Source organism: Galeopterus variegatus, unplaced genomic scaffold (assembly GCF_000696425.1).
Source record: "Galeopterus variegatus unplaced genomic scaffold, G_variegatus-3.0.2 Scaffold926, whole genome shotgun sequence".
Taxonomy (NCBI): Eukaryota; Metazoa; Chordata; class Mammalia; order Dermoptera; family Cynocephalidae; genus Galeopterus; species Galeopterus variegatus.
This window is the reverse complement of record NW_007727037.1, coordinates 111448-122938: the sequence shown is the minus strand read 5'-3', so window position 1 is coordinate 122938 and position 11491 is coordinate 111448. Positions and strand designations below refer to the sequence as shown.

The following is an 11491-nucleotide window of genomic DNA, read 5'->3' as shown; positions in this document are numbered from 1 at the left end:
CCCAAGTTTAAGATGCCTGAGATGCACTTTAAGGCCCCCAAGATCTCCATGCCTGATGTGGACTTACACTTAAAAGGCCCTAAAGTCAAAGGGGATCTGGATGTGTCTATGCCAAAAGTAGAAGGTGATTTGAAAGGCCCCAGTGTAGACATGGAGGTGCCTGATGTTGATCTGGAATGTCCTGATGCAAAGGTGAAAGGTCCCAAGTTTAAGATGCCAGACATGCACTTCAAGGCTCCCAAGATCTCAGTGCCTGATGTGGACTTACACTTAAAAAGCCCCAAAGTCAAAGGGGATGTGGATGTGTCTGTGCCCAAAGTAGAAGGTAAGATGAAAGTACCAGATGTGGAAATCAAAGGGCCCAAAGTGGACATTGGTGTCCCAGATGTGGATGTTCATGGCCCTGACTGGCACCTGAAAATGCCCAAGATGAAAATGCCCAAGTTCAGCATGCCAGGTTTCAAAGCAGAGGGCCCTGAGTTGGATGTGAACCTGCCCAAGGCTGACATTGACATCTCAGGACCAAAGTTGGACATTGAAGCCCCAGATGTGAGCCTTGAGGGTCCAGAAGGGAAGCTGAAGGGTCCCAAGTTTAAGATGCCTGAGATGCACTTCAAGGCCCCCAAGATCTCCATGCCTGATGTGGACTTAAACTTGAAAGGCCCCAAAGTCAAAGGGGATCTGGATGTATCTGTGCCCAAGATAGAAGGTGAAGTGAAAGTGCCAGACGTGGAAATCAAAGGGCCCAAAGTGGACATTGGTGTCCCAGATGTGGATGTTCATGGCCCTGACTGGCACCTGAAAATGCCCAAGATGAAAATGCCCAAGTTCAGCATGCCAGGTTTCAAAGGTGAGGGCCCTGATGTGGATGTGAACCTTCCCAAGACTGACTTTGATATCTCAGGACCTAAGGTAGACATTGAAGGCCCTGATTTTAATATTGAAGGACCAGAAGGAAAGTTGAAAGGTCCTAAGTTCAAGATGCCTGAGATGAACATCAAAGCCCCTAAGATCTCCATGCCTGACTTTGATTTGCATCTGAAAGGTCCCAAAGTAAAGAGTGATGTGGATGTTTCTCTGCCCAAAGTGGAAGGTGACCTCAAGAGCCCCAAAGTGGACATTAAGTGTCCCAAAGTGGACATCGATGCCCCAGATGTGGATGTTCAAGGCCCTGACTGGCACCTGAAGATGCCCAAGGTGAAAATGCCCAAGTTCAGCATGCCTGGCTTCAAAGGAGAGGGTCCTGAGTTGGATGTGAACCTGCCCAAAGCCAATATTGATGTCTCAGGACCTCAGATGGACATTGAAGGCCCTGATGTTAACATTGAAGGGCCAGAAGGAAAGTTGAAAGGTCCCAAGTTCAAGATGCCTGAGATGAACATTAAAGCCCCAAAGATCTCCATGCCTGACATAGATCTAAATTTGAAAGCTCCTAAGGTCAAAGGCGATGTTGATGTTACCCTGCCAAAGGTGGAAGGTGACCTAAAGGGCCCCAAAGTTGACATCAAAGGCCCCAAAGTGGACATCAATGCCCCTGATGTGGATATTCAGGGCCCAGACTGGCACCTGAAGATGCCCAAGATGAAAATGCCTAAATTCAGCATGCCTGGTTTCAAAGGAGAGGGCCCAGATGTGGATGTGAACTTGCCGAAGGCTGACATTGATGTCTCAGGACCCAAAGTGGACATTGAATGTCCTGATGTGAATATTGATGGGCCTGAAGGAAAGTGGAAAAGTCCAAAGTTTAAGATGCCTGAAATGCATTTGAAGACTCCAAAGATTTCCATGCCAGATATTGACCTTAATCTAACAGGTCCAAAATTAAAAGGAGGTGTGGATGTATCAGGTCCCAAGATTGACGGAGATCTGAAAGGACCTGAAGTTGATCTCAAAGGCCCCAAAGTGGACATTAATGTCCCAGATGTGGATGTTCAGGGCCCAGATTGGCACCTGAAGATGCCCAAAATGAAAATGCCCAAGTTCAGCATGCCTGGCTTCAAAGGAGAAGGCCCAGAAGTGGATGTGAACCTGCCCAAGGCTGACATTGATGTTTCAGGACCCAAGTTAGATATTGAAGGCCCAGATGTTAATATTGAAGGCCCAGAAGGAAAGTTCAAGAGTCCTAAGTTCAAGATGCCCGAGATGAACATCAAAGCCCCCAAGATTTCCATGCCTGACTTTGACTTGCATCTGAAAAGTCCCAATGTAAAGGGTGATGTGGATTTTTCTCTGCCTAATGTGGAAGGTGACCTCAGAGGCCCTGAAGTTGACCTCAAAGGCCCCAGAGTGGACTTTAGTGCCCCGGATGTTGATGTTCATGGCCCAGACTGGCACCTGAAGATGCCCAAGGTGAAAATGCCCAAGTTCAGCATGCCTGGCTTCAAGGGAGAGGGTCCTGAAGTGGACGTGAACCTGCCCAAGGCTGACATTGACATCTCAGGCCCCAAGGTGGACATCGATGTTCCAGATGTGAATATTGAAGGTCCAGATGCAAAACTGAAGGGCCCCAAGTTCAAGATGCCAGAGATGAACATCAAGGCTCCTAAGATATCTATGCCAGATTTGGACTTTAATCTTAAAGGTCCTAAAATAAAAGGAGATGTGGATGTTTCACTTCCAAATGTAGAAGGTGATTTGAAAGGACCTACTCTTGACATAACGGGCCCAAAAGTAGACGTGGGTACTCCAGATATTGACATTCATGGCCCAGAGGGCAAATTAAAAGGTCCCAAACTGAAGATGCCTGACATGCATGTAAACATGCCCAAGATCTCCATGCCAGATATTGACTTGAATTTGAAAGGCTCGAAGCTGAAGGGAGAGGTTGATGTTTCTGGGCCCAAATTGGAAGGTGACATTAAAGCTCCTAAACTGGATGTAAAGGGCCCTGAAGTGGACATTTCTGGTCCTAAGCTCAATATTGAAGCCAAGTCTAAGAAATCTCGTTTTAAGCTCCCCAAATTTAATTTTTCAGGCTCCAAAGTTCAGACTCCTGAGGTGGATGTTAAAGTTAAAAAGCCAGATATTGATGTAACAGGACCAAAAGTTGATATTAATGCTCCTGATATTGATGTCCAAGGAAAAGTGAAAGGATCCAAGTTTAAAATGCCTTTTCTGAGTATTTCATCTCCCAAAGTTTCTATGCCTGATGTGGAGTTAAATTTGAAAAGTCCTAAAGTCAAAGGAGACTTTGATGTTGCAGGTCCTAATTTAGAAGGTGACTTTAAAGGTCCCAAAGTGGATATTAAGGCACCAGAAGTCCACCTTAATGCACCTGATGTGGATGTTCATGGCCCGGATTGGAATCTGAAAATGCCCAAGATGAAAATGCCAAAATTCAGTGTGCCTGGCTTAAAAGCAGAAGGGCCAGATGTGTCCGTGGATCTACCAAAAGGAGACATCAACATAGAGGGTCCCAGTGTGAATATTGAGAGCCCAGAAATCAATGTGGAAGGTCCAGAAGGAGGCTTAAAAGGTCCAAAATTCAAGATGCCTGAGATGCATGTCAAAACTCCCAAGATCTCCATGCCTGATGTTGACTTAAATCTGAAGGGCCACAAGGGGAAAGGTGATGTGGATATTTCTCTTCCCAAACTTGAAGGGGATTTGAAAGGGCCAGAAGTTGATATCAAAGGCCCCAAAGTGGACATTAATGCCCCAGATGTGGATGTGCATGGTCCAGACTGGCATCTGAAGATGCCTAAGGTGAAAATGCCCAAGTTCAGCATGCCTGGCTTTAAAGGAGAGGGTCCTGAAGTGGATGTGAACCTGCCCAGGGCTGACATTGATGTCTCAGGGCCCAAAGTCGACATTGATATTCCAGATGTGAATATTGAAGGTCCAGATGCAAAACTGAAGGGCCCCAAGTTCAAGATGCCAGAGATGAACATCAAAGCTCCCAAGATCTCCATGCCTGACATTGATCTAAACCTGAAGGTCCCCAAAGTGAAGACTGATGTGGATGTGTCTTTGCCCAAAGTGGAAGGTGATGTCAAGGGCCCTGAAGTGGACATCAAGGGGCCCACAGTGGACATTGACACTCCTGATATTAACATTGAAGGCCCAGAGGGCAAATTGAAAGGTCCCAAGTTTAAGATGCCAGAGATGCACCTAAAGGCCCCCAAAATATCAATGCCTGACATTGATTTAAACCTGAAGGGCCCCAAGATGAAGGGTGATGTGGATGTTTCCCTTCCCGAGATTGAAGGGGATCTAAAAGGCCCTGAGGTTGACATCAAAGGCCCCAAAATGGACATTAATGCCCCAGGTGTGGATGTTCATGGCCCAGACTGGCACCTGAAGATGCCCAAGGTGAAAATGCCCAAGTTCAGCATGCCTGGCTTCAAAGGAGAGGGTCCCGAAGTGGATGTGAACCTGCCCAAGGCTGACATTGATGTCTCAGGACCCAAGGTGGACATTGAAGGCCCTGATGTTAATATTGAAGGACCGGAGGGAAAGTTGAAAGGTCCCAAGTTCAAGATGCCAGAGATGAACATCAAAGCCCCCAAGATTTCCATGCCTGACATTGATCTTAACCTGAAAGGGCCCAAAGTGAAGAGTGATGTGGATGTGTCTCTACCAAAAGTGGAAGGTGAGATTAAAGTTCCAGAGGTGGAGATTAAAGGGCCCAAAGTGGACATCGATGCCCCAGATGTGGATGTTCATGGCCCAGACTGGCACCTGAAGATGCCCAAGATAAAAATGCCTAAGTTCAGCATGCCTGGCTTCAAAGGAGAGGGCCCAGAAGTGGACGTGAACCTGCCCAAGGCCGACATTGACATCTCAGGCCCCAAGGTGGACATCGATGTTCCAGATGTGAATATTGAAGGTCCAGATGCAAAACTGAAGGGCCCCAAGTTCAAGATGCCAGAGATGAACATCAAAGCCCCCAAGATCTCTATGCCTGACATTGATTTGCATTTGAAAAGTCCTAAGGTAAAGGGAGATGTGGACATTTCTTTGCGTAAGGTGGAAGGTGATATACAGCCTCCTGAAGTTGACCTCAGAGGCCCTAAGGTTGACATTGATGTTCCAGATGTGGATGTTCATGGCCCAGACTGGCACCTGAAGATGCCCAAGGTGAAAATGCCTAAGTTCAGCATGCCCGGCTTCAAAGGAGAGGGCCCAGAAGTGGATGTTCATTTGCCCAAAGCTGACATCGATGTCTCAGGTCCCAAGGTGGACATTGACACTCCTGACATTGACATTCATGGTCCAGAAGGAAAATTGAAGGGCCCCAAGTTTAAAATGCCTGACCTGCACCTCAAGGCACCCAAGATCTCCATGCCTGAAATTGACCTGAATCTGAAGGGTCCAAAGGTGAAGGGAGATGTGGATGTGTCTCTGCCCAAAGTGGAGGGAGACCTCAAGGGCCCTGAAGTCGACCTCAAGGGCCCCAAATTGGATATCCATGCCCCAGATGTGGATGTGCATGGTCCAGACTGGCATCTGAAGATGCCTAAGGTGAAAATGCCCAAGTTCAGCATGCCAGGTTTCAAAGGAGAGGGTCCAGAAGTGGATGTGAACCTTCCCAAGGCCAACATTGATGTCTCAGGGCCCAAAGTTGACATTGATGTTCCAGATGTGAATATCGAAGGTCCAGATGCAAAACTGAAGGGTCCCAAATTCAAGATGCCAGAGATGAACATCAAAGCCCCCAAGATCTCCATGCCTGACATTGATTTGCACCTGAAAGGTCCCAAAGTAAAGGGTGATGTGGATGTTTCCCTTCCTAAGGTGGAAGGTGACCTAAAAGGCCCTGAAGTTGACATCAAAGGCCCCAAGGTGGACATTGATGCCCCTGATGTGGATGTTCATGGCCCAGACTGGCACCTGAAGATGCCCAAGGTGAAAATGCCCAAGTTCAGCATGCCTGGCTTCAAAGGAGAGGGCCCAGAAGTGGATATAACTCTTCCTAAAGGTGACGTTGACATTTCTGTCCCCAAAGTGGACATTGATACCCCAAATGTGAATATTGAAGGTCCAGGTGCAAAACTGAAGGGCCCGAAGTTCAAGATGCCAGAGATGAACATCAAAGCCCCCAAGATCTCCATGTCTGATCTCGACTTTAACTTGAAGGGTCCCAAAGTGAAGGGTGATGTGAATGTCTCTTTGCCCCATATGGAAGGTGATCTCAAGGGCCCTGAAATTGATATCAAGGGACCCAAGGTGGACATTGATACTCCTGATGTTAGCATTGAAGGTCCAGAAGGGAAACTGAAGGGGCCCAAATTTAAGATGCCAGAGATGCACATCAAAGCCCCCAAGATTTCCATGCCTGATTTGGACTTAAATCTCAAAGGGCCAAAGGTACAGGGAGATGTGGACATCTCACTTCCCAAGGTGGAAGGTGATCTGAAAGGGCCGGAGTTGGACATTGAAGGTCCTGAAGGGAAACTCAAAAGTCCCAAATTTAAGATGCCTGATGTCCATTTCAAAACCCCACAAATCTCCATGAGTGACATTGATTTAAACTTGAAAGGACCTAAGATAAAAGGAGATTTGGACATTTCCATTCCTAAAGTAGAAGGGGATCTTAAAGGCCCCAAAGTAGATGTCAAAGGCCCTAACCTGGACATAGATACTCCTGACATTGACATTCATGGTCCAGAAGGAAAACTGAAGGGCCCCAAGTTTAAAATGCCTGACCTGCACCTCAAGGCACCCAAGATCTCCATGCCTGAAGTTGACCTGAATCTGAAGGGTCCAAAAGTAAAGGGAGATGTGGATGTGTCTCTGCCCAAAGTGGAAGGAGACCTCAAGGGTCCTGAAGTTGACATCAAAGGTCCCAAAGTGGACATCGATGTCCCAGACATAGACGTTCATGGTCCAGACTGGCACCTGAAAATGCCCAAGGTGAAAATGCCCAAGTTCAGCATGCCTGGCTTCAAAGGAGAGGGTCCAGAAGTGGATGTGAACCTGCCCAAGGCCGACATTGATGTCTCAGGGCCCAAAGTCGACATTGATGTTCCAGATGTGAATATTGAAGGTCCAGATGCAAAACTGAAGGGCCCCAAGTTCAAGATGCCAGAGATGAACATCAAAGCCCCCAAGATCTCCATGCCTGACATTGACTTAAACCTGAAAGGTCCCAAAGTGAAGGGTGATATGGAAGTTTCCCTGCCTAAGGTGGAAGGTGACTTTAAGGGCCCTGAAGTTGACATCAAAGGCCCCAAAGTGGACATCGATGCCCCTGATGTGGATGTTCATGGCCCAGACTGGCACCTGAAGATGCCCAAGGTGAAAATGCCCAAGTTCAGCATGCCTGGCTTCAAAGGAGAGGGCCTAGAAGTGGATGTGAACTTGCCCAAGACTGACATTGATGTCTCGGGACCCAAGGTGGACATTGATGTTCCAGATGTGAATATCGAAGGTCCAGATGCAAAACTGAAGGGCCCCAAGTTCAAGATGCCTGATATAAATATCAAGACTCCCAGGATCTCTGTGCCAGATGTTGACCTGGATTTGAAAGGACCCAAGGTAAAAGGAGGTTATGATGTGTCTGTCCCTAAGACCGAAGGTACTTTCAAAGGCCCAGAAATAGAACTTACAGGTCCACGTCTGGATTTTGAAGGCCCTAATGCCAAACTCAGTGGCCCACATTTGAAGATGCCATCACTGGATATATCCGCTCCTAAAGTAACTTCTCCTGATATTGATTTGCATCTCAAGGCACCAAAAATTGGAGTTTCTGGTCCCAAGTTGGAAGGTGGTGAAATGGACCTCAAGGGGCCCAAAGTTGATTTAGAAGCTCCAAGCTTAGATGTACACATGGAGAATCCAGATATTAGCATGGAGGGGCCAGATGTTAAAATTCCCAAATTTAAGAAACCCAAGTTTGGATTTGGGGCAAAAAGCCCCAAAGCTGACATTAAGTCACCTTCACTAGATGTGACTGTTCCTGAGGCAGAGTTGAACCTTGAGACTCCCGAAATTAGTGTTGGTGGCAAGGTCAAGAAAAGTAAGTTTAAAATGCCTAAAATTCATATGAGTGGTCCTAAAATTAAGGGCAAAAAACAGGGATTTGATTTGAATGTTCCTGGGGGTGAAATTGATGCCAATCTCAAGTCTCCTGATGTAGATGTCAATGTTGCTGGACCGGATGCCTCATTCAAAGTTGATGTGAAATCTCCCAAAACCAAGAAGCCTATGTTTGGAAAAATGTACTTCCCAGACGTAGAGTTTGACATTAAATCATCTAAATTTAAAGCTGAGGCCTCCCTGCCTAGCCCCAGAATGGAGGGTGAAATCCAAGCACCTAATGTGGATATTTCTTCACCAAAGATTAATGTGGAAGGTCCTGACATCAATGTGAAGTCTCCCAAGTTCAAGGTGCCAGGTGTGGATATCTCAGGGCCAAAAATAGAAGGTGATTTGAAAGGTCCCAGGGTGCAGGTGAACTTGGATGCCCCTGACATCAACATTGAAGGCCCAGATGCTAAAATCAAAGCACCATCTTTTGGCATTTCTGCTCCTCAAGTCTCCATCCCTGATGTGACTGTTAACTTGAAAGGACCAAAGATAAAGGGTGATGTTCCCAGTGTGGGACTGGAAGGACCAGACATAGATCTTCAAGGTCCAGAAGCGAAAATCAAGTTCCCCAAGTTTTCAATGCCCAAGATCGGTGTCCCTGGTGTGAAAATGGAGGGGGAGGGAGCTGAGGTCCACGCCCAGCTGCCCTCTCTTGAAGGAGGCTTGAGTGCACCAGGTGTTAAGCTTGAAGGGCCTGATGTCTCTCTGAAGGGGACAGGAGTGGACTTGCCTTCAGTGAACCTCTCTATGCCAAAAGTCTCTGGGCCTGACCTTGACCTGAACTTGAAAGGACCAACTTTGAAAGGAGACCTGGCTGTCTCTGGTGACATCAAGTGCCCTAAAGTATCCGTAGGAGCTCCTGATCTAAGCTTGGAGGCATGTGAAGGTGATATTAAGCTTCCCAAAATGAAGCTGCCCCAGTTTGGCATCTCTACTTCAGGGTCTGACTTGGACATTAACATCAAGGGGCCACATGTTGCTGGAGGACTAAAGGGGCCTGGCATGGATGTAAACATCAAAGGGCCTCAGATTTCAGCACCGGATGTGGATTTTAACTTGGAAGGACCAAAAGTGAAAGGGAGCCTCGGGGCTACCAGTGAGATGAAAGGTCCCACTGTCAGAGGAGGTCTTCCGGGCATCAGTGTTCACGGTCCAGAAGGAAACCTCCAAATGCCTGGAATTAAGTCCTCTGGATGTGATGTGGACCTGCCTGGTGTGAATGTGAAACTCCCAACTGGGTGGATTTCTGGTCCTGAAATCAAAGGCGATCTGAAAGGTTCAGGAATAGGTTTCCATGGGGCTGCTCCTGATATCAGTGTGAAGGGGCCTTCCTTTAATATGGCATCTCCTGAGTCAGATTTTGGTGTCAGCTTGAAGGGCCCAAACATCAAAGGAGGTGTGGATGTTTCAGGGGATGTCAGTTCCCCAGATATCAGTCTGGGTGAAGGGCACGTGAGTGTCAAAGGTTCCAGGGGTGAATGGAAGGGACCTCAGGTCTCCTCCACTGTCAACTTGGATGCATCTAAGTTTGCTGGGGGCCTTCATTTTTCAGGACCAAAGGTGGAAGGAGGTGTGAAAGGAGGTCAGGTTGGACTCCAAGGTCCTGGGCTGAGTGTGTCTGGGCCTCAAGGTCACTTAGAAAGTGGATCTGGAAAAGTAACATTCCCCAAGATGAAGATCCCCAAATTTACCTTCTCTGGCCGTGAGCTGGTTGGCAGAGAAGTGGGGGTGGATATTAACTTCCCTAAAGTGGAGGCCAACGTTCAGGCTGGTGCCGGAGAAGGCGAGTGGGAAGAGTCTGAAGGAAAACTTAAAAAGTCCAAAATCAAAATGCCCAAGTTTAATTTTTCCAAACCTAAAGGGAAAGGTGGTATAACCGGCTCTCCGGAAGCATCCATTTCTGGGTCCAAAGGTGACTTGAAAAGCTCAAAGGCTAGCCTGGGCTCTCTGGAAGGAGAGGCAGAGGCTGAAGCATCCTCACCCAAAGGCAAATTCTCCTTATTTAAAAGTAAGAAGCCACGGCATCGCTCAAATTCTTTCAGTGATGAGAGGGAGTTCTCTGCACCTTCCACCCCGACGGGGACTTTGGAGTTTGAGGGTGGGGAAGTGTCACTAGAAGGTGGGAAAGTTAAAGGGAAGCAAGGGAAGCTGAAATTCGGTACCTTTGGTGGATTTTCAAAGAGCAAAGGCCATTATGAGGTGACTGGCAGTGATGATGAGGCAGGCAAGTTACAGGGGAGTGGAGTGTCCTTGGCCTCTAAGAAGTCCCGATTGTCCTCTTCTTCTAGCAATGACAGTGGGACGAAGGTTGGCATCCAGCTTCCCGAGGTGGAGCTGACAGTCTCTACAAAGAAAGAGTAACAGGCCTTTGTATGTGTGTACATATATGTATAAAAATACATCAGCCTTGGGTGTGTTTGTATATAAATCCAAAGAGGAACACGCCGACAGCCTCAGCAATAATGCAAAGATCTTGCCTCTCCTGCTGGCAAGCGCTGAAAAACCAATCGCCTTTAGGCTCCTGGAACTATCCAGATAGGTAAAGAGTTCCAAGTTTGTCCAGTCCATGGGCAGAGTCAACAGTATTTGCCTTAAGATTTCAGTTTTTTTGCATTGAACGCTGAGAGCTTCTGTTTACTAAGCAAGCTTTTGTTGTTTATTATCCTCATTTTTACTGAACATTGTTAGTATTTGGGTAATGGAAACCCACTTTTTCATTGTAATGACTTTTTGGGGCTTTTGTTAGTAAGGGAGGGTGGGGTAAAAGGCAGTAGAGGGGGCCAGGTCTCAATTTCTCCTAAGATCGGCTCTGTTCAAACAGCAAGCACCCAAAGATGGCCCAGAGGGGGCGGCAGCCAGGGTGTGTGGGTGTTTTTAGACTTCTTTAGCATTGCTTTTTTCCCCAGGGGTGGTGGTCTCAGCCAGTTTGGTGCTCACGGTGAGAGGGAATTAGAATTTGTTTGCAAATTGTCCAACCCACCAGCTCAACATGAGGGGCTTCCATTCTGTGTTTTGTAAGAGATATGTTTTTATTCATGACTGCCATGTTCCTGATACTAGTTCTGATTTCTTTTAACAAATGTTATCATGATTAAGAAATTTTCCAGCACTTTAATGGCAAGTTAATTGAGAATGTAAGAAAAATGATGCTGTACAAGGCAAATAAAGCTGTTTATTAACCCTGATGTCTCGTGCCTTTGCATTCTGTGTTGGGGGATGAGCCTGGGGAGGCTGCACACCAGCCTGTTCACACTGGATCCACCCAGTGGCATTGCTAGTTTCATGAGTGACTTTAATGTGGTAACCTCCCCATAGGTAATGGGAGGGATTCTTTGCTTCTTGATTCTCATGGTGAGGCTGGCTGCACCATCGTGGTGAAATCAAGAGCCTGTTCACACTGGATCCACCCAGTGGCATTGCTAGTTTCATGAGTGACTTTAATGTGGTGACCTCCCCATAG

At 47.1% G+C, this 11491-nt stretch overlaps 1 protein-coding gene across 1 annotated transcript in view; it reads left to right on the top strand.

Moving 5' to 3' along the window:
* The window catches only part of AHNAK (AHNAK nucleoprotein), a 33600-nt gene extending 22384 nt beyond the window's left edge, over window positions 1–11216 (top strand). Inside the window, 1 exon segment of the mRNA XM_008573478.1 lies at window positions 7–11216. Coding sequence (XP_008571700.1) covers window positions 7–10392 — 10386 coding nt within the window. The 3' untranslated portion in view covers window positions 10393–11216.
* Window positions 11217–11491: the final 275 nt, after the last annotated feature.